The sequence below is a fragment of the Scyliorhinus canicula genome, chromosome 7, assembly GCF_902713615.1.
Source record: "Scyliorhinus canicula chromosome 7, sScyCan1.1, whole genome shotgun sequence".
Taxonomy (NCBI): Eukaryota; Metazoa; Chordata; class Chondrichthyes; order Carcharhiniformes; family Scyliorhinidae; genus Scyliorhinus; species Scyliorhinus canicula.
Window position 1 is genome coordinate 183,254,670 of NC_052152.1, and position 21,216 is coordinate 183,275,885.

At 41.7% G+C, this 21,216-nt stretch overlaps 1 protein-coding gene across 4 annotated transcripts; it reads right to left on the reverse strand.

Annotated features, from left to right (window-relative positions):
* Positions 1-4,691: 4,691 nt before the first annotated feature.
* slc32a1 (solute carrier family 32 member 1) lies at positions 4,692-19,309 on the reverse strand. 4 transcript variants are annotated; one of them, XM_038803440.1, is made up of 5 exons: positions 19,185-19,309; positions 13,516-13,848; positions 8,318-8,491; positions 6,980-7,775; positions 4,692-6,417 (listed from the first exon to the last, which is right to left on the reverse strand). In XM_038803440.1, the coding sequence occupies exons 4-5, from the start codon at positions 7,352-7,354 to the stop codon at positions 5,230-5,232; spliced, it is 1,563 nt and encodes a 520-aa protein (XP_038659368.1). In that variant the 5' UTR covers positions 7,355-7,775; positions 8,318-8,491; positions 13,516-13,848; positions 19,185-19,309; the 3' UTR covers positions 4,692-5,229. The 4 variants fall into 4 exon arrangements, with proteins under 4 accessions (XP_038659368.1, XP_038659367.1, XP_038659365.1 ...); XM_038803439.1 differs by lacking the exons at positions 13,516-13,848; positions 19,185-19,309 and adding an exon at positions 9,199-9,477; XM_038803437.1 differs by lacking the exons at positions 13,516-13,848; positions 19,185-19,309 and adding an exon at positions 8,940-9,144.
* Between the last annotated feature and the right edge of the window lie 1,907 nt (positions 19,310-21,216).

The window sequence follows — 21,216 nt, forward strand, 5'->3', positions numbered from 1 at the left end:
GAGACTGAATTTAGAATGTCATTGAAAGGGCATTATCCCTAACAATTTAAAGTGCCATCAACTTGAACCAGGGGTTAAAGCCACAAACTTCTAGTTTACAGGCAAGAGAGCTACCAGCTGGTAGTTGATACTTATGGGTCCATCTTTGAAACATTGAACTCAAGGATAAGACAAGGTTGTTAGTCAGAGAAAAAGAAAAACCTGTCAATGGTATTGATTGCATTGCTTTGAATAGATCAAGTGTGGACTCACCACATAAATAGGTTTCGAAAGGCATTCAAGACTTATTTTTCAAGAACTCTCCTGATGTTCTTCATTCTGGAAAGCTACAATCAATTCTTTCTATTGTGTTCCTGATGAAAAGATAAACTTTAATTTATTTTGGCATTCATTGATTTAAACATTTGCGTCTGCAACCTCACTTAGTGATGTTGTTACAATTGCTCTCAGAAGCTAGACCACAGTCATAAGAGTTGATATACGTCAAAGGGAATGATATGACCAGGTCACACCTGGTCAAACCACACCTTGAGCTCTGCATCCAGTTAGGATCACTGAGCATAGAAAGGTGTTCAAGTGTTCGAATGTGCAGAGAAGATCCAAAAGATTAACCCCCAGTGCTTGAGGAGAGACTGACAAAATTGTGTTTTCCAACCTGAAAAGTCTTGTAGATAGAAATGGCATATCTAGAATATTACTTGAAAGTACATTTTGAGCTGTAGGTTCAACCTGATGTAAGACAATTTTTGTATTGATATTTGAAAATGCGTCTTCACACAGAGTGATAAACAAATCAAATTAATTCCCAAAGTTGGAGGTAAAAATATTGGAATCATTTAAGAGGCCTATGGGCTACATAATAGGAGAAAAATAGAGTGATCCTGTATGGATGAATTAAGCTGGCAAAAATGGTCCTACTCACTCATTTTGTGAATTAATTGGCAGTGGTAGCATAATTACAAATATATTTATTTTAATTACTGGTTTTGAAGGTACTAGCTGACTGCCAGCAATATTCAGTGGCCTGCTCTCGCATCCTTATCGTCTATTTTCACTTTTATTAACCAAGGTACTTCCACTTCATTGGTGAAAAAAATTCTTGTTCTACCACATTAAGCAAACCCAAAATGCGCATTAAAACTTAATTTTGATGAATAGGCAAACCTAACCGTTCACGCGTTAGTCAAACGTGTTTTATTAAATTAGGTTAAACGGCAGTCACTGCACACTGAAAGAAATTCCTCGTATGAAGAGCTTTGAGACATTTTGATATGAAACATATATATAAATGCAATTTAATTCGGCAATGTTTCATTTCCAAAGAAATCGAAGGCAACCTGCGTTTGTTTCTTTCACTCTTGACAGTTTTTTAAAATTTTATTTCTGACTTTGTTTAATTCCTTGTATTTGAAAATGTATATCTTCTCAGTGTCTTGATGCCAATGTTATTCTCTAACAAATGCTTTGCTAAATCGATTTCCAACTGGTGGCGGTGCTGAATTTACTTTACAAACCTTCAGTCCGCTAGCTGACAGGAAACTAAGGATGAGCCACAGAAAATAGCGCCAGCGCATCTCAGCCCACATTCCAACAGTGTCTGCCCTGGGTTTCACGCGGCTGCCACTCCAAAACCATTAAACATTCTGCTGCAGGACGGACTAAATTCACCTGGAATAAAAGCGAATTGTTGAGAAGGCACAACAGGTCAGTCAGCATCAGAAACAGAAAGACAGATTAACGCGCGAACAGAACTCCAGACAAATGCAGCATACAGAACGTAAACATTCCTCTGACTTTACAGGCAAACCTTTATTGCTCCACACTTTGCATTCCTTCGACGTCTCTCTGGAAAAAGGACATGAGGCGATGTAGTTGAGCAAATGGCCGCTTGGGAGCGCTGTACTTGCTTTCCCGTTTTACCGCATTGCAGGGACCCCCCCCCCCCCCCCCCCCCCCCCCCCCCCCCCCTCATTCCTGCAGTACATGGTATACATTCCTGCAAACATTGCTGGAGACACTTTAGCAAGCGTTACAATTCGCACTCACAGATCAAAACTGACAATTCCCGCAAGGCACTGAAGGGGCAACAACAAACTTTCTGAACCCCTGTCTGATTTTAACTTAAAATGCTTGACCTCTTCTCCCATCTTCGTTTGCAGACAAAAGAAATTCGTCAAGCAGAGCACGAATTGTCTCGTTGGTGTATGTAGCGCATAAGAATGAATGGTTCCAATCCAGTTCTCAACTTGAGTTACAAATAATGAGATAATTCGTTTATGCCGCAATGTGTGCTGTATATTTCTTACGGGGAGACAAGTCCAATTGCCATATTGCACACTCGCTGAGTTGCAATGATAAACTAAAATTCCAACAACCAAGATGAAAATCTTTCCAATTCTGCACGACCAAAATCAGGGTCCATCCAAAGTTGTACATAATGCAAATTAATTGTTGTATATTGGGAGCTCACACACAAGATAGAGGAAGCAAATTGTTTTTAACAGAGATGCCTGGAAAGTAATTGTTAACTAACTGTTCGCCAGGAATACGAAAATGGTTCATAAATATTTATCTGACAAGATGAAATGGTAGGTTTCAAATAAAATGTAGTTGTGCTTATTTAGTTTCGCGGCCAATGAAAGTTTGTTTACCAAATAGTGGAACGTTTTAACAGAACAATGTACTTAGCTTAGAGCAAGGTTGTTCGGTACTCATTGTATCCCAAATATAGCATCACTGTCTGGAATATTACATGAATTACATGGAATATTACATGGAATATCACCTGAAGAAGGAGCCGTGCTCCGAAAGCTCGTGTTTGAAACAAACCTGTTGGACTTTAACCTGGTGTTGTAAGACTTCTTACTGTGGAATATTACAGGTAAGCATGCAAATACTTTGCCCATGACCTTTTTAAACCATTGAGTTTTTTTGTTTCTCATAGAAGCTTTCTTTTCCCTCTGATGAATACTGGTGAACTGTTAAAATGAATTACGACCTTAATAGCAGCTTAGATAATACTGAAATGTAATCTTCAAATGTATCTGCTTAACATTTGAAAATATTAGTAATATTAAAAATCAACACATTGAGAGATGAAAATCGTACTGAATAATCGACAGCATTTCATACTGAGGTCTTTCTGCCGGCTTGGCGACCTTGAACGGTGCAGGTTGTAATGAATCTCATTCCCCTGTTCAGAATCAGAATGAATCAGAGGATGGTTCCTAAGCGTTCGGCCCGTCGAATCCATCCAGGCTCTCTGCCTGAACGATTTAGCTAGTCCCGCGGTGAGGGGCTGAAACTATAATCGATTGCTGGCTGTACTCAGGGTGACCTTCAACCGACATTGCCAGGAGCGCAGTTACGTTACCTGTGACAATACTGGGTCTGAAACATTTAAATATGTTCCAAAACATGTCGACTTAAGCAGTATGGAGCAATCGCAAATTGCACTGGGCGCTCATTTCTTCGTCAATTCAACTTTTAAGCGCGCAGGGGAAAAGAAACAACAATCGCGTGAGTTCATCAGAGTCGGAGAGGAGGTTATCAGGTTTTTGCCGGTGAAGCCTTTTGGGAAAATGTGTAAGAGGGAACGCTAAACTGGCTTATCTAGCAGCCAACAACGACCAATTTCCTGCGAGCTCCTTTTTCCCATGTGTGTGTGTGTTTATCTTTTATCTACCAATGCAGAACCCAATAACCCGGCTATCTTAAACTCAAACCAATGTGACTTGTGTCAAAATCCCCAATCAGAATAAAGATGAAAATATTATGGTCCTATAAAATATGCATGCGATTAGTTAGAGATAGCTCACTGCATTTATTGCGTCCCTAATTTGTAAATCAGATCCTTGGGTAAAATCCGCCTCTTCGTGATATTTTCCCTTTCCGGTAATGGTATTGGTTGGCATTGAATTGAGCATTCTCTGTATAAAAAAGAGGTGCTGGTATTTGGAGTAAATCTGTGGCACATTCACCAAATCCGATGGTGAGATTCCGATCATGCACATACACGCGCATATATGTAGTATTTAACATATCATAAATAGAGAACCTGTAATTAACAATTCGGGCTATTTGATTTTTAAAAAGCTTTGATGTTTTAGAAATCTCACTACCGCCTGTTTTAATTGAGCAATATCGCACCACCACCGAAAACTAAATATGTCAATTTCGCTATCATTATAGAACTTCTAATCGTTATCAAATCAAGCATCATTAGTTGTTTTTAATTATATGAATCAATGCGATGCATCAATCGGCTGATCATTCTCATTTTATCGATTAATTTTATATATAGGTGCGTTAGTTCAGTAATATGATTTCCTAGTCTACACCCTCAGCCCCTCTAAAATAAAACACATCGAATTCTCTAGTTTACTTTTTAAAAACTAAAAATAAAGTCTGGAAAGTGTGGTCGGATTAGACGGTGTAAGTGGAGGCTTTTTTTGCAATTGTGATGGATGGAATATATTTGCGTTCATGTACAAATAGCGGGAGGCTCCTGCCTTGGGGTCCACTGTTAACGTATAGAACGCAAACGCCATTATTTGTTAAACAGGTCAGAAGAGATTAGTCAAATGTGGCGCCCTGGCTATTTCTGTTGCCGTTTTGCACAATAATTGTTCACTGATTTAAAAACGTGCAATTCCCCTGCATCCAGCGTTATAAATAACACCACCAAAATGTATTATATACTCTTATTTATTATGCCATATATGTATATATATTTATATTACACAATGTATACTTCAAGATAAACTTCGCATTATACATTCCGCCATGTATAACCACACCACACATACGGTTTAAAACATTTCCACATGTTCATGAAATAGTCGCTTGGATAGCACATATATTTTCTCTCCATATAATAATCATGGATTTTAAAACGCTTCCAGTCTAAAGACGCACTGTTGAAATTCCTATAATGTTGGGAAGCCAGTTAATTACAGCAGCACCCCGCCAGTACTGCATCTTTGAAATACTCTGGAAGTACATCAAGGTGTTTTTGAAGGCTGGCCCTGTCATCTTCACTTGTATCACGTTGAATTGTAATTGCATTGGGTTGCCGCAATGCGGTAAGGATTTAATTGTAGACTTTTACACTAATGGAATTGTTCCTGTACTTGACCATTTTAGGTAACAATTTGAGTTTGCGCAAAATTAAAATGGGCGCCTATCTGAAATGTTTTTTGTGGATCTAGAGGAGACGTACGCATGCTCTCAGTCGCTTGTGTTGGAGTCGTAAGCCTCAATTAGTCCCTCTACCGAATGGATGAGCCCGGACACGCTGCAGATAGAACCTATGACAAATATGGAGACATCGAAAAAGACATGATGCCACTGCAGTTTTCGCCACAAAAGTTTGAGGTGGAAGAGGCTTGGGAGCAGAAAACAGAGGCCAGCACCCGTGAGGCTCCCAGTCAGCCCCATTAACAGAGCAAAATGAGGGATATACATGGCCATCAGCAAAGTCAAGACCACGAGGATACACCGTAAAGCTAACCCCCATGATTTGAGTTTACCATCCATCCCATAGCAATTAGTAAACATTGCAATCCGCCCCTCTTGGAAAATGGACTTCTCTAAGACTTCTACAGCTGCGAAGAAGGGGAGAGGGTAGGAGAGCAAGGCTTTGGCCACCAGGAACATGTTGACCACTGCCCTGATAGTCGAGGGGAGATTGTCTGTAATTACCTCTTCTGTCTCATCTGCCCAGGTCAAATAAGCGACCAAGGCAAACAGTCCCTTTAGTATACACGCCGCTATATGAGTCCAGTTCATCATACTGTGGAATTCTTTGGGGCTTTTCATGTTGCCCTCTAGCGATGGCAGGAAGATCTGTGAGGTGTAGCTGAAAACGATAATGCCGATGGAAATTGGGAATTTTTTGACATCAATGTAGAATTTGACTTTATCCCAGGCCCAATCGCGGGCTCGAGACAGACAGTAGGCGATCACTAAAACGTTAATAACAAAATGTGCCAGAGTGCAGAGCAAGCTAAACTTGGACACCGCTTTGAGATTTCTCAGAAACGCGCACGGTAATAACACTGCGGTGGCCACAATGGACCACGATTTCTGAGAGATGGGCAGATTGGGGAAACTGTTATACATCAGGTTGCCGCTTACAACCACGTACAAAACGCAGGTCATTATTAACTCAATGATTTGGGCTACATTCACCACCCTGCCGCCCAGCTTGGGGAAGCGAGGGGCGCAGCAGGCATTGGCAATGTCTACATAGGAGTCTCTTACTCTCACCAGTTGGCCGTCTTCGTTTTCCTCATACAGGCAAGCGATCAGGATTTTCCCCGTGTAGCAACACACAACAGCAGCGAAAATGATTAAAAATAGTCCGAGGTACCCTCCATGCAGGATGGCATAGGGCAAGCCCAGGACGAACATACCCTGAAAGACAGATACAACGCAACGTGGGCACACTGTTCTGCAAGTTTTCAGTACAGCAGAAAGTATTAGTAAAGCGTGGAGAGGAACAGACATTGCAGTTGAAATGTGTATATAAGCAGCCATTTACATGCAGTATTACATGAATGAGACCCATAGCTAATAATTCCCATTATAAAGGAGCTCATTCACTGCTTAAGGTACAGACCATTTATCCTCACTAGCTAATTAAATACATATTGTTATTTTTTTCCATAACATTCATTAATCTGCAATTCGTTTCAATGTTAGGCTTGTTTACCATTGGGTGCAGTAAAATGCATCGTTTTACAAAGCTAAACTTAAGCTCTGCTCCAATTACAATCTATTTTCAATTAAAATTACAAATAATCCATGTTCCTTCGGTTAGTAATAAAGAGATCTATACCCACACTAACTTTCTCTTTATTCCATTATCAATTCTGAGTCAAAAGTTGCCGCTCGCGGGGAGAGTGGGGAGGAGGGCGGGGAGGGGTGGGGGTTGGATTTAGATTTTGAAAGTAATGGTGAAAGGTGTTTGCTTTACCTGGATGGCGTTGGTCACATTCCAGCCCGCTTCCCAGGCAGTGATTTTGGGTTTGTCCTGAGCGGCGAGCTCGGCGCACGGCTCCGCGTCTTTGGGGGTTGAAGGGGGCAGCGCGTTGCCTTCTCTCTGGTAGTGACTGTCTCCCTCAGCCCCTGTCTCTCCCTCTCCGGCCACCTCTTCGCTTTTCAAAATGTCCATCTGCAGCCCCTGCCGATGGTCATAGTCCAGGTCGTCGCACTGCGCGAAGCCAACGGCTTCCTCGTCGGTCGCCGCCTGAAAGCCCAACCTGGCGAACACGCCGCTAACTTTAGCCTGAGATTTGTTCGAGACAGAAGTGGCCACGTTTGAAAGCTTGTTTTTGATGAGAGTCGCCATTGCCACCTGGATGTTGGGATATTTCCTTTGCAGACAGGGGAGTAATTGAAATCTGCACAGAAAATCTTGGTAGAGGGAGTGGGGGGAGGGTAGGGGAGGGGGTTAGGGGTGGGGGTGGGGTGAGGGGGAACCCCAAACTGCTATCTCCAATTCTTACTGAAAGAGTACCTTTCTTTGCAGTCTTTTCCGTGGCTCATGACAGCTCCTGAAGTTGGGAGTCTACAACCTCTCCTTGTGCATCCTACACCGCTCTCCCCTTCACTGCAAGGTGAAAGCAGCCGAACGATGGAAAAGAACGCCAGTCCTGCCTCGGAGCTCCCTTTCTCTCTCTCTCTGCGCAGGGTTTTCGCCCAGTCTGAGCCGCTGAGGTCCCAGTTGGTTCCCGTCAGCCGGAATGATGCCAGTTCTCGCTGTGGAGCGCCTAAGGGGACGAATGAAAGGCGACGTGACACACAATTGACAAACGCAAGCCATTGCTTTGCCAACCACGTCTCCAAATCCAGCACGTTCATCCATTAACCAGAAAAGGTTGTCTGCATGCAGGTGGGAGGAGCGCCCGAAACCCCGTCCTACCCACAATATTGCTGCCGTTTACCGCATCGCAAGAAAGAGCAGGCTTTGCTGGCTCTGGCATTCACATTTGAACAAACAACATTAAAGTATATAAAGTAATAAAAGTCACAATGAAATGAAGGTCTCGTCCTGGAGTGGGGATTTTCTGAAACGCAAATCATATTGCCACAAAGGGACTTATTGATCAAGACAACTAGTTTATGAATTAAACCTACTTTCAATTGTTAATCCTCTGACGGAGAGGAGTCAGAAGTTGTACATGGACAGTATCAGTCAGGGGAATATCCTACACATACACACACACATGCTCCTTCTGAGAACTCCGGTCGGAATCAGACAAATGTGTCCAAGGGATGAAACATTCCGCTACTATTCACAGCCATCACTTACCCAAATCGGTTTTGGTTTTCCAGACAGACACAGCGCGGGATGCGGGAACAAATTCGTTCTGCTGCCGGGACACCGAGAGGCCGAGATCTCCTATCTGTGATCCATTTCGTTTTCCCAACCGAATTCAGATTGTTGCTGAAATCGACCCTCCAGACACTGAAACGCAATATTCACCTGTGACAATAAAATGCAGAATTGTGCAGAGTCGCCGTGAGTGGAGTACTTTTCGATGCAGTATTGGCAAATTAATAATGGCATCTATCTCATCCCATTCAGAAATTCAGAGGACTAAGACAATCATTGTAAAGAGCCAAAACAAAACTTGAAACGCATCTTCACCTAATAGCAAATGCATTTCACGCACATTTTTCAAAGGCACATTCCAAACAATGCCCCCCCCCACTCAATAATGTCCAATAGTTAAGAGACTAAATGCCCCCACTTCTAAATTCAACGTGAAAAGTGACTAAGATTTTTCCCGTGATTAAAAAGTGCCGGCTCTTTAAAGGAGCCTTGTTTAATCGTAAATACATGTCCGAATAAATGCTTTGTTCTCATTTGGTTTCTCACTGAACTCTCAGGAACAGCCGGTTCTTTGAGTTCTGCTGGCGATCGACGTTACCGGAATTGTGAAGGCAAAGTTGCAAAATCGTACTCGCATTTGCCTATTTTACTGAAGCAGATTCCGGAACTCTTGTCAAAATGAACTCATACAGCAATTCCTTTCTTTTAAGTTTCTCCTCGGGACGTTTTGAGTGGCTCCCGGGTTTGAGGAAGTCATTTTAAAAACCAGCCCCCTTTTCCTCGCATTTCTCCCAGGGACCGGCTGGAAATTGAAGGAGTGAGTTTGGTCCCAGTGATTAACTCGCTTATAGATTTACCAGTGCAATTTCCATTTTGCCAAGCAGGGATCTAACACATTCCATTTGTCTTGCACAGGGATTAGTTGATGGATCCTCTTCGTTGGAAGATATTTGGCGATGCGCCATACCTACACCGTACGGGAAATATATATGAGCACGATATATTTATATATATATATATATATGGAACGATACAGTTGCAGCTCCCAAACCAGGACTAGAGGGAAGCACTATATTCACAGTTTGAATTCATGCTGCTTAATGCCGCGAACTGACTGACGATAGTTACTTTATCTACTATTCCACGTCTTTTTAATGAACCTTATAACCATTATTTCATGTTTTTATTTTATATACAAGTTATTTTTAATTTTGCCTTGCACACAGCCTTTGCATGTTCCCCTCTTCTGCGGGCATCTTCCGTATTTTTGTTGGCAGCCGATTGAATAATGCAACTGAGATGTGGGTACTGGCTGCTGAGCCCAGGAGAGAGAGTCCTCTCAGGCTTTTACTTCAATTCTGATGCATCCATCAAGTGCAGGACACGCGATCTTCTCACACCAGTAACAGCAACTGGGTGGCGTTTCCATTGCACCTGGATTTGCAGTGTTCAGATTTCAACACTGAATTTTTACCGATTCCGAACGGGCAAACACGCTAAATGTTCGGGAGCCAAGGGATATTCCCCCTGTGAACTGAAGTGAGATTGTGGGGTGAATTATAAACGGACGCACGATGGGGAAAGGGAAAAAGTGGTTCACAATTCCAACGAATTCCTTCAGTCAAGAATGGTTCCTCCGCCCGTTCATTGAGGATCTGCAGAAATCTCCTTAAAGGTGGAACAGACCAAATCCCGGCACTTGTGGAAAACTGGAGAACGCATTGAAAATTGGGCCACAGAATTTCAGTTACAACATGGACTTTATCAGACATAAATTCACTGGGAAATCCTCGAACTTCTGTGGCATGTTTTCAATTGATTGTAATTAAAAAGGTTACAAGTCAGCACAATGGACAAGTTTAAGCGTCTGTTTAAATGTAACTCAAATTGTGACCAAAGTGTCTGATTGAACAATGCAAAATGCAGATTGCATATTCAAGCTTACGAAGATGCTGGCGGGTAAATTGCATGCGCTTTAAGTGTTTCTTTAATTATATATTTTTTTTAAATTATTCTGCAGGAATATCGTTTCAACCTAGAAATGCCCCCAAAGTATCAGTCAATGCTTCCATGAGCATGGAACGTTAGCCAGACTCAACCGCCCCACGGCAATGGCAGGGTGACGATATCCCAGGATTTCTATTTGTGAAATGTTGCCAACCGCTGAAGTTAATGTATCCGAGTTCGTGCTCTTTGTGAAAAGGGTTGTAGAATTGCGGAGGTCTACTTTCCTGGACAGCTGGTCGCGTTTACACATTTAATCGGACACCAAGCAGCTTTATTAGACAAGGCAGAATGAATCTGACTTCCACGTCTACAGGACGTCCCGCATCATTTCACATCCATGAGCCACTTTTGGAATTGTGGTCCCCGGTATTGTGTGGGGGAAACGGTGGCGGCAAATCAGCGGGTTCGTTACGGTGAAAATATCGCCCCGTTTTGACACAAAACAAATTATTTCGGTACTAATGGGATTTAACTCAGCTGTATGTGCAAAATAGAAGTGACTTTAGCTTCGTGCTACTTTAGCGTTGGTGCAAAGTGGTGTGGAATGTGTGCCATGATTATTGCAATAACACAGAGCGGTTAACTACAGCCAAGCCTATGTTTAACAATGAATGAAGTCCAGTGTAAAAGCACCTTCACCTTCATGTGGTTTGTTGGCAGTTCACCTGAATGGCTCAGGGATAACTGGAATTCATATTCACTCGGCGTTGATATGTGCTTGTGTTAAACTAATATATTTGGAAAATGCAAAACAGTTGTATATTTTATATATATATTTCTATTGGCTTCATAAAGGCCCAAAGATAATCAGCAGGGATTCCGTGACCAAATGGTCTCCTTCTGTGCCATATTGGCCCATGATCTGAATCGATTTTTAAATGAGCAGTAGGGTAGTGGTAAAACTGACTAGCAATCGGGATGCCTGGACTAATGTTTTAGGGGATTGAGTTCAAATCCCACCATGGCAGCTGGTGAAATTTAAGGTCAATTAATTTACAAGCCAGTAATGATGACCCTAAAGCAACTGGAATATCATTAAAACCCATCTGGTTCACTAATGTCTCTTGAGGAAAGGAAATGGAAGAGGCAGCAAAATGGCCTACCTCAAGGATCAGCACTCGTCCCCTCTCTGTTCAACCTGTACAGAAATTACCTGCCAGCCACAGACATTCACTTGGTTGATAATGCCACATTGTAAATGCCAGGCTTTGACCTCCCCCGCGGTGAATGGGTCAAACTGAATTGGTTTCACACTGGAGTTGGGCCCTGCCAGAACAACCACTTCCATTGAGGACAGCATGACTCATCCCTGTGTAGCTGTGGCAAAGTGCAAACCACGGTTATATAATTGACAAGTGCCCCGACCTGTGCTTCAGGGTCGGTCTCACTGACCTACACCCAGGCCGATCAGGTGGCTGCCAACTGGCTGAAGAATTTCAAATTTGACCTCTAGCTGTTCTTCAGTGCATATGATAGTAGTAGCAGTGAGGGGAATGTTGCCATTACCCAGTCTGGCCTACATGAAACTCCAGACCCACAGTGCTGTGGCTGAATGTTAATTGCCCTCTGAACTGGTTACTCTGTTGTATCAAACTACTAGAGAAAATCAGCACTGTGAGCAAGCTATATGGACTGCCAGGGTTCAAGAACACAGCTCACCACCTTCTCAAGGGCAATTAGAGATGGGCAACAAATGCTGGCCTTTCCAGTGATATGTAAATCTAATGAATAAATTAACAAAAAACATTCAAATATTAAATAGATATGAGTTAAAAAAAGATTGCATAATGTTGAGGAAAGACATTGAGACATCATGTCCATATTTAGCTATGACATGAGCAGTTCACCTTCCTTCAACAAAAAAAACTAAAGTTTATTAATAGCGTGATAACGTGTGATTTTAGATGCCTGTTACATGATTTTATACTATTAAAAGTGAATAATAATAAATCTGAGCAGAAGTCTACAATTTCAGGTCCTAAAGGGAAACGTTGGAAACATTATTCAGGGCAGTGAAAGAGCATGGTGTTGCTGTATGGATATGCACATTGCAATGGAAGTGGATACAAACACAGTGCTGCAGTGCAGATTATGCATTATTGCTGCTTTTGCTTTCCTAGGAAGTGAGCATTGCACAACAAATTCTGGTATCTAGACACGTTTTAGGGAGAAAGACTTGCACTTTTATACTGCTTTTCACAACACTGGATATCTCAAAGCAATTTGTAACCATTGAGGTGCCTTTGACGTTTAGTCACGGTTGTGATGTCAAAAATACAGCAGCCAATTTGTGCACAGATAACTCCCACAAACAGCAATGTAATAATGGCCAGATAATCTGGCCTTTGATGTTGATTGAGGAATAAATATTGGGCAGCACACCAGGAATAACACCTGTTCTTCTTCAAACCTTGACCATGGTAGCTTTTACATTCACCTAAATAGGAAGACTGGCATTTGGATTAACATCTAATTTGAAGATAGCACCTCCAACAGTGCAGCAGTCCCTCTCTACTGCATTGGAGTGTCAGCCTTGATTTGTCAAAACTGACACACAGAGAGAAAGTATGAGGTTCAGAATCATTAGATCAAGACTTGGCAGTTCACCCATCAGGAATTGTAGTGATAATCAACCATTCACAGTCCACATTATCGAAGGAATTACTAATGTCCTCAAGTTTTATGTCAGAGGTATCTTCCACAGTGACCATGACAGGAGTCAGACACTTTCTTTTAGCTTTTAGGCAAGCATATTGTTTTCTGCAGAAGTGAATAATGACAGACTGAAATGTGTAGCCAAAATAATTTGTTTTATTGACTAGTTGGCTACATTTCTGCAGGTTCGCTCTCTTATGTAGTGAATGCTTGCTTCATTTTCATGTGCCTAACCAGTATTTCTTTAGTTGAAGGAGTCACATGGGTGTACAGCTGCATAGACAAATGGTCTTTGTAAAAATTGAATAGTGCCCGTCCATGCTGTTTCCTGTTTTCTTCTCTCCAAATAAGTTGAAAAGGGCAATGGCTATATACGAGAGTTTCAACCCCAATACTTTCAAATCAGTAGAGATATTGTGCAGAAATTATGATAAAACTAAGCTGTTGGCTGACGACATTATGACCTGCCATTAGCAAAATGAAATACCAATGCAGCTGTTTTTTTTACTTACCTTTGGAGGAAATAGCAGTGAATTTCTGGATGTTGAACCCTACCATCTTTTTGAAACCAAATCAACTTAGGTCTGTATCGCTACAGAACCCAAAACAGACACTACATTTCATCATTTTCCTCCTGTACCACATGGCTCCTCACCAACCCTCATAAGACCTTTGTATTCCTCCCCAGAATTTACTCCCCATACTTTTTATCGACATCACTTGTTATCAATCCATAATTTGTAAATGTCTTGTGGTGCTAGCTTCAAAAGGGGGTGGTAAGAGTTGGTGTTTTGTTGTGTGGTGCACTTCAGCCTTGGCTTGAAGGTCATTTAGTTCTTGTTGTCCTGTGAAGAGAGCAGAAAGATACTAAAATACTTGCGCATTTTGTATTGTATTACCACAATCTGTTTTTATGGACTTCTTAACAATCTGTTTGGATGTTCTGATAAGTCTTGCAAATATATATATCATTTACATGTTCTATATCCTCCTCTAATTTTCCTTATCGCAAAACCCTTCTAATCTTTCCCTTTGAAAAACTCTATTATATCTTTTTCAATTGCTTCAGGTTATGATTGATTGATATTTATTGTCACATGTACCGAAGTTCAGTGAAAAATATTTTTCTGCGGCCAAGGGAACGTACACAGTACGTACATAGTAGACAAAAGAATAATCGACAGAGTACATTGATAACGGTACATCCAGAAATAGTGATTGGTTACAGTGTGAAACAAGGGCCAAACAAGAGCAGCATAGGGCACGATGAATAGTGCTCTTACAGGAACAGATCAGTCCAAGGGAGAGTCGTTGAGGAGTCTGGTAGCTGTGGGGAAGAAGCTGTTCCTATGTTCTGGATGTGCGGGTCTTCAGACTTCTGTATCTTCTGCCCAATTGAAGGGTCTGGAAAAGGGCAAAGCCTGGGTGTAAGGGGTCTCTGACAATGCTGTCTGGCATGCATCAATTTGTCCCACACTACCATATCCTGTTACATGCCAATTTTACATAGAACATAGAACATAGAACAGTACAGCACAGAACAGGCCCTTCGGCCCTCAATGTTGTGCCGAGCCATGATCACCCTACTCAAACCCACCCTATACCCGTAACCCAACAAACCCCCCCTTAACCTTACATTTATTAGGACACTACGGGCAATTTAGCATGGCCAATCCACCTAACCCGCACATCTTTGGACTGTGGGAGGAAACCGGAGCACCTGGAGGAAACCCACGCACACAGGGGGAGGACGTGCAGACTCCACACAGACAGTGACCCAGCCGGGAATCGAACCTGGGACCCTGGAGCTGTGAAGCATTTATGCTAACCACCATGCTACCCTGCTGCCCCCTTTATCTTTATCTTTAAATTTATGCTCCTGTGATTTGCTTCATGGAAATTCCTCTCACCAGTACATTCTCTTTCACATCACGGCACATTTAATGTTATTTACCATGTTATTTCCACTTTTGAATCTTTCTTGTTAAATCCTTACTCGTATTTCCCTGTGGCAATGAGGCACATTTTGTGTACATCTTTTACAACAACTTGATTGATATTGATTGATTTGTCCCGCTCCCATATCACTCCATGCTCATAGACCTGCTCTGGCTTTCAGTTAAGCAACACCTGCATTTAATAAATCTTATCCTTGTTTTCAAATTCCTCCAAAGATTGTTCATCCCTATCTCTGTAATCTCTGAGAGCCCCACAACCCTCCAAGATATCTTCACTCCTCTAATTCTGGCCTCTTGAATATTCCAAGCTTAACCATGGTCCTGAATTCTGGAACATTTTGCCAAAACCTCTTCACCAATCTACCTCTTGTCTTTCCTTTAATATGCTGCTTAGAACTTCCCAAAACCTCTTCGCCACTCTACTGCTCTTCCTTCCTTTGATAAACTCCTTAGAACCTACCTCTTTGACCAAGATTTGTACAATGCCCTATTGAATCATAGAACCCCTACAGTGCAGCTGGTGCCCATTCAGCCCATCGAGTCTACACTGACTCTCTGAAAGAGCACCCTGCCTAGGCTCACTCCCCCACCCCATCCCTTTAACCCTTCACTCCACCTAACCATTGGACACTAAGGGATCATTTTGAATGGCAAATCCACCTAACCTGCACATCTTTGTCAAGTGGGAGGAAACCCTCGAGACATGGGGAGAATATGCAAACGCGACACAGATGGTCAGCCAAGGTTGGAATTGAACCCGGATCCCTGGCGCTGCGAGGCAGCAATGCTAACCACTGCACCACTTCTAGAGTTCAGCATTAAATGTTGTTTCATAATGCTCGTGTGAAGCACCTTGGACATTTTATTATCATAAAGATGCTATATGAGCACAAACTTTGTGTTGTATTCCAAATTTAGAGCAAAATCGGTGCTTTTTATTACCTTCCTTAAATTGTACAATGTCCTTTAAGTCCCCAGGCAGACATCCAAATGGTTTACGTAGAATTCACTGTTTCAGATATCTTGACTGCTTCTATGAATATTTGGGGTGAGTTTGATTGATCAAAAATGAACTTGGACCACTCCAGGGTCTCACTGTTAATCTGCCCTATTTCACATTCAGACATGTGCATCAGAGATTTTCACCCACATTCAAATATCAAACTTTTCAACGAGCAGATTATAAAGCTTAAGGCATTCAATTGGTGTCTTCATTCTCTGCAATGTATGAATCAGCATAGACCGGGTCTAATAATTAACTTTAAAGTATGGTAAATAACTTTCGAGGGCATACGTAAATGTCAGCTACATTGCCTTTGTCTTCAAAAAGTGGAAATATCACATCCATCAAACATACTGGTTAAAACAGTGGGCCATATTTGTTCACAATTAAAATAATATACTGAAGCTTAAAAATTGATTGCATAAAAATGTATCCATGGTTTTGATAGTCCCACTCAACATTTCTTGGAAACAGCATGTTTATAAAGTTATAGAACATGCAGAGACATGGCATAGATACTGAGGACCACAAGAACGTTTTGGGATTGTGATAATTTGTTTTGCTTTGCGATTCATATGATTTCTTCACAATAGTCAAGCAATCAAAATGTTAACAATCTTCACACCTTGACAAATTAGTGAAAGCTTGTAGCTGTTGCCATCCTAGTAACAGAATAGCCTATTTAGTTTGCCACTTTACAGTAACTGTAAATTACACTTATTTTCTGGCAAAGTGCCGTATTCCCTTGCCACTTCAGTACCTCATCCCAAATGATTTCCCACAGAAATGCATTTATCTATTTGCAACAGATGATTCCCAGGCTCCCATTTTTAAAGGAAATTAATCTTCATTTAGATACATCCCACTTATTTGATGAGAATTACCTGAGAAAATAGAACTTACGAAATTTGATAATAATCTCTAATATAAAATAATATCAGAATTCCGAATGCTTGCATTTTTTGGTAACTGGCAAGGTAGAAAATTGAGTACAAAATCAAAATTTATAGCCAACACAACTAAATATTTGAGCACGCTATAGTTTTGTTTTGTTGAACTAACATGTTTATAGAAGTTAGTCCATGAACCAATAAGTTGTTTTGCTACAGTTGACTGACTTAAATGAGTGCCTACTTAAAACACGTTCTTGTACAGGCTCTTCATTGACTTGTTCCCTGGCAAAACTGAATTCCCTTAAGGAACACATGCATACATGCATATGGATACATGCACACAATTCTTAAGAGGGTCCAGATTACATTTTTACATTTTACGACACCTTTGCACAAATTAATATTAAATAACATGAAAACCAAGTTCAAAAATTCTGAGATGGGTCAACCAAACCTTTTGAAGTTGACAAAGTGCTTGTTGGTTATTCAAAAGTGGCCAAGAAACTGATCGGGTGAGATATAAGCTGCTCTAGATGGTTTCAAAATGTTGACATAATTTGATTTGATCTCCTAAGTTCATATGTGATTTATATTGAATTAACTATCGAATCACTTTTCATAAACACAAGCCATCGTGTATGTCTCCTGGAAATTATTGGCAAACTGTAAGAGTTTCTTCTAGGCCTAATGAATGCACCTCGCTTTTAAGATGCAATGATCGCCATTCAACATGTGTTAAGTTTTAGATTTTAATGATGCATTGCCAACTGCAATGCACTGGAAATTGTGGGTAAACAGGTGAAAATTGAGTCTTCCATTTGACTTCAACATTAATGCAAAGGCTGGAAACCGTTAACTTCAACTGAACGCACTGGAAATATTCAACAGCTTAGGGAGCAAAGATGAACAGACAAATAGTGTTAACAGAGTTTTGAAATGAAATGAAAATCGCTTATTGTCACGAGTAGGCTTCAATGAAGTTACTGTGAAAAGCCCCTAGTCGCCACACTCCGGCGCCTGTCCGGGAAGGCTGGTACGGGAATCGAACCGTGCTGCTGGACTGCTTGGTCTGCTTTAAAAGCCAGCGATTTAGCCTGGTGAGCTAAACCAGCCCCGGGTTGGTAGTTGGTAGGCTGTCGGGTTTGGGTTGGTAGGCTGTCATTTTCACTTTCTGCGTCTCAATTTCCAGTAAAGTATTTAAGTATTTCAATTCTATCTCATCGATTTGTGAAAATTTGGAACATTTTTGTTTTTAGATTTCGGGAGTAAATTTATCATTGTAGTTATAGTTTATATTAGTGTTTTATCATGGTTTAAGTGTTCCAAATGCTGGTCGTGTATGTGGTCAGAGTTTCCTCATTGAATGTTCTTCACCACAACTTAATATTTTGTGAGGAGCTTTCCTTTTGTGCTGATATCCAAAATAAAGATTGAATGCAGGTGAGGATATGATTATTTTTCTTGTAAGATTTAGTGTTATGGATTTGCCCTGCCCTGAAATCCAACAGATAACAGTTCAGAAACTCAATTGTATTGGAATGTTATTCACTGCTCCCAATAGGATATCTTCTGTGATGCAGTGATGTCTCAATCAGGAAAGATACTTTCAAAAATAGGTATCTCAAAAGGAACAAAAAAAATTGAACTTGAGCAGGAAATATTATTCATCATATTATTTGTAAAAGCTTTTGTTCATCCAGCTTTGCTAAAATCTTGTCAAATTATTTACCCAGTAACTAAACTTGCTCAAAATCCAGGTAACTGTACTGGGACGTGTGTGAACGTTAATGTAAATTTGTCATTACCTGCCCTTAAGATACTAAATTGAAAATAAAATGTGGAAAATAAGAAGGTACTATCAGCTGCTTTACAATCTGGCTGAAAGCACTGTAAACTCCGATATAAAACCAAACTTTATTCTTCACATGGGGTTGTAGTTCCTCGTTTAAATGTCTGCCAAACCTTTTGGAGTTGCAGTCCCTCATTTTGGAAACAAACATTCTCAATCTAAACATCTGAGAGTAATTTATCAAGGCAATGCGATAACTTGATGTTGCACATTGTTCAAAGAGTGCACCTCACTCAGATTCCAATAAAATCATTAATTCTTTTAACTAATTTACGAGACAGCATCAGTTCCAATACACTTCAAAAACAAAAACATCTTGTTTTCTATAGCAACATCCTAAATTAACCCAAAATAGTGTCGTTTTTCCATTTTGCTACACACAGCGACCCGAGCAGCCCTGCCCTCTCCTGTGCTAATCCATAATCACTGCACCCTACAGACAATAAGCGACCATTTGTTACAAACTCGTCACTCTTACCGATCCACACAATGGTCATTTTTGTTTTGACGGGAACTGGTCCATAAACGTGAGGGAAATGAAACAGTCAAATGATAAGGAACCGAGCGCTGAGAGTCTTGTCGGCTCGTCGCTGCTTTCAGGATGATTTGGCAAGATTATTTTTAATTCGATCCAAACGTCGAGTGGTCGAATTTTAATATGACTCGGTCACGCCTACTTGCAGTGTTGCAATTTAAATTGCCTTTATTTCCCCCTCCCTCTTCAAACCGTTGTAACTGTGACTGTCAGTCACTGTTCCAAGCTGGATGAGCCACTGCAGGATTTGAGAAGCACATTTGGATTGTCTGTGTGTCGTCTCGTCTATAGATCTACACGCGACCAGAGACAGACACACACACTGAGTTGCTTTCAAGTGTAAATAATATATTACATATAATTAAGTGGACAACTCTGTACTCGAGATGTTTGCTACTGGAGTCCAGCTTGAGACGTCTGAGTCAATGATAGTAATCACCAGGGAAAGCTTCCCTGATCTCCCACAGCCAGGCCCCCTGCCCAATCTGACGGGTTCACATTGCTGAGCCCATGCTGTCACTGGAAGGCTGAGTAAAGTGGTGCTTTGAATGGCAAGGGCAGTGCTTGCGAAGTGGCTGAACTTGGAAACGGTGCCCGAACAGAAAAAAAGCACATTCCCAAGATGGGGCCAGCCGGGCGTCTCCTGGTTAACAATTAAAAATGAACTAAAGTGAAAATAAAGGAAGGTTCCCACCATCAACTTTTCTGAAACAGTTTTGTGCTGGTGTTCTCCAATGTTCCTTCACTCGCTGCATCAAGGATTTAAAAAAAAAATATTGTGCAAGCATCAAAATGGATCACGTTCATTCCACACTCACTGTAGGTTAACCTCAGAATAAAAACTTCAGATCTCACACCAGGTACAGTGCCTGGCTGGAATGAGAATGCTGGTGCCTGGGAAACCGCCTCTGGTACAGTATTTATTCCACACCTTTTAAAAAGTTAGCTACCACGTGTGTGACTTACACACGGGTCCGAAGTTCCTCTCTCAGTAGTTAGTTACATGATAATCGTTTAGAGACGGATGCAGTGGAGTCGAAACATTCTAGTGAATTGAATGGCGTTATGTTTCAAAACAAGTCCAAAATGCGCAAGGACCCCCTCCCCCATTACCCTGAATTCACCCTCCACAATAGGTTAAGGTGGGCGATGTGAGATTGCCTCTCCGCCACTGATTCTGTCTCCAGGCTGCATTTACAGTCAGCCATGATCGAAATCAACGTCTGCTTTGCCCCACTGCTCACTTGGTGCTGCATTGTGTAAATCCTACCTGACACCCACCCTGGGTCATGGAAATGCACCCTTGCTGCACTGAATATATTCCTCCACCTCCGCTGCACAATTAATCAATCATTGCCGTGACACATCCCAACTATTACTTTGCACTGTGCTTATCGGGCGGGACAATTCCTACAAGGCACATTACACTGAAAGCTGCTCTTTTTCTCCCGTTCATTTCCCTCGCAGTGAATCCGAGTCCAAACGGGGTCAACATGAGCATCGGTCGAGGAAACACAAGACCGCTGACTTTTTTTTTTGCTTTGCGGATTTGAAACCTTGCTCGGAATTATGTCCTTTGTCCAAAGATCTCGACTTTGAATCGGGAGGTTTAGGCGTGGCGGAACCCTTGTGCTACAATTGAATATAGATGGGCAGGACACGGCTCCATGTGACAAGGGGCACGTTTGCTTTTGTTATTGCACAGCATGCCGCAGCTAATGCAACAGCAATGACTGACGGCATATCCGGCTGGAAGCAACTTGGTAAAGGATTTTGCCCCCCCCCCCCTCCCCTCCTCCCTCACCTCCGATACATTAAAAAGCTGACAGGAGCGGGCTCTGAAACCATCCCTGTCCAGACACACAGCGTCCTTTCAGCAGCAGCATCAGGCAGTCAGAATTGGTCTGCCAAGGTCAATGGCTGCTGGAACTCCTCACAGGATCTACAAATGTGTCTGTGCACATGCCGTGCAAGG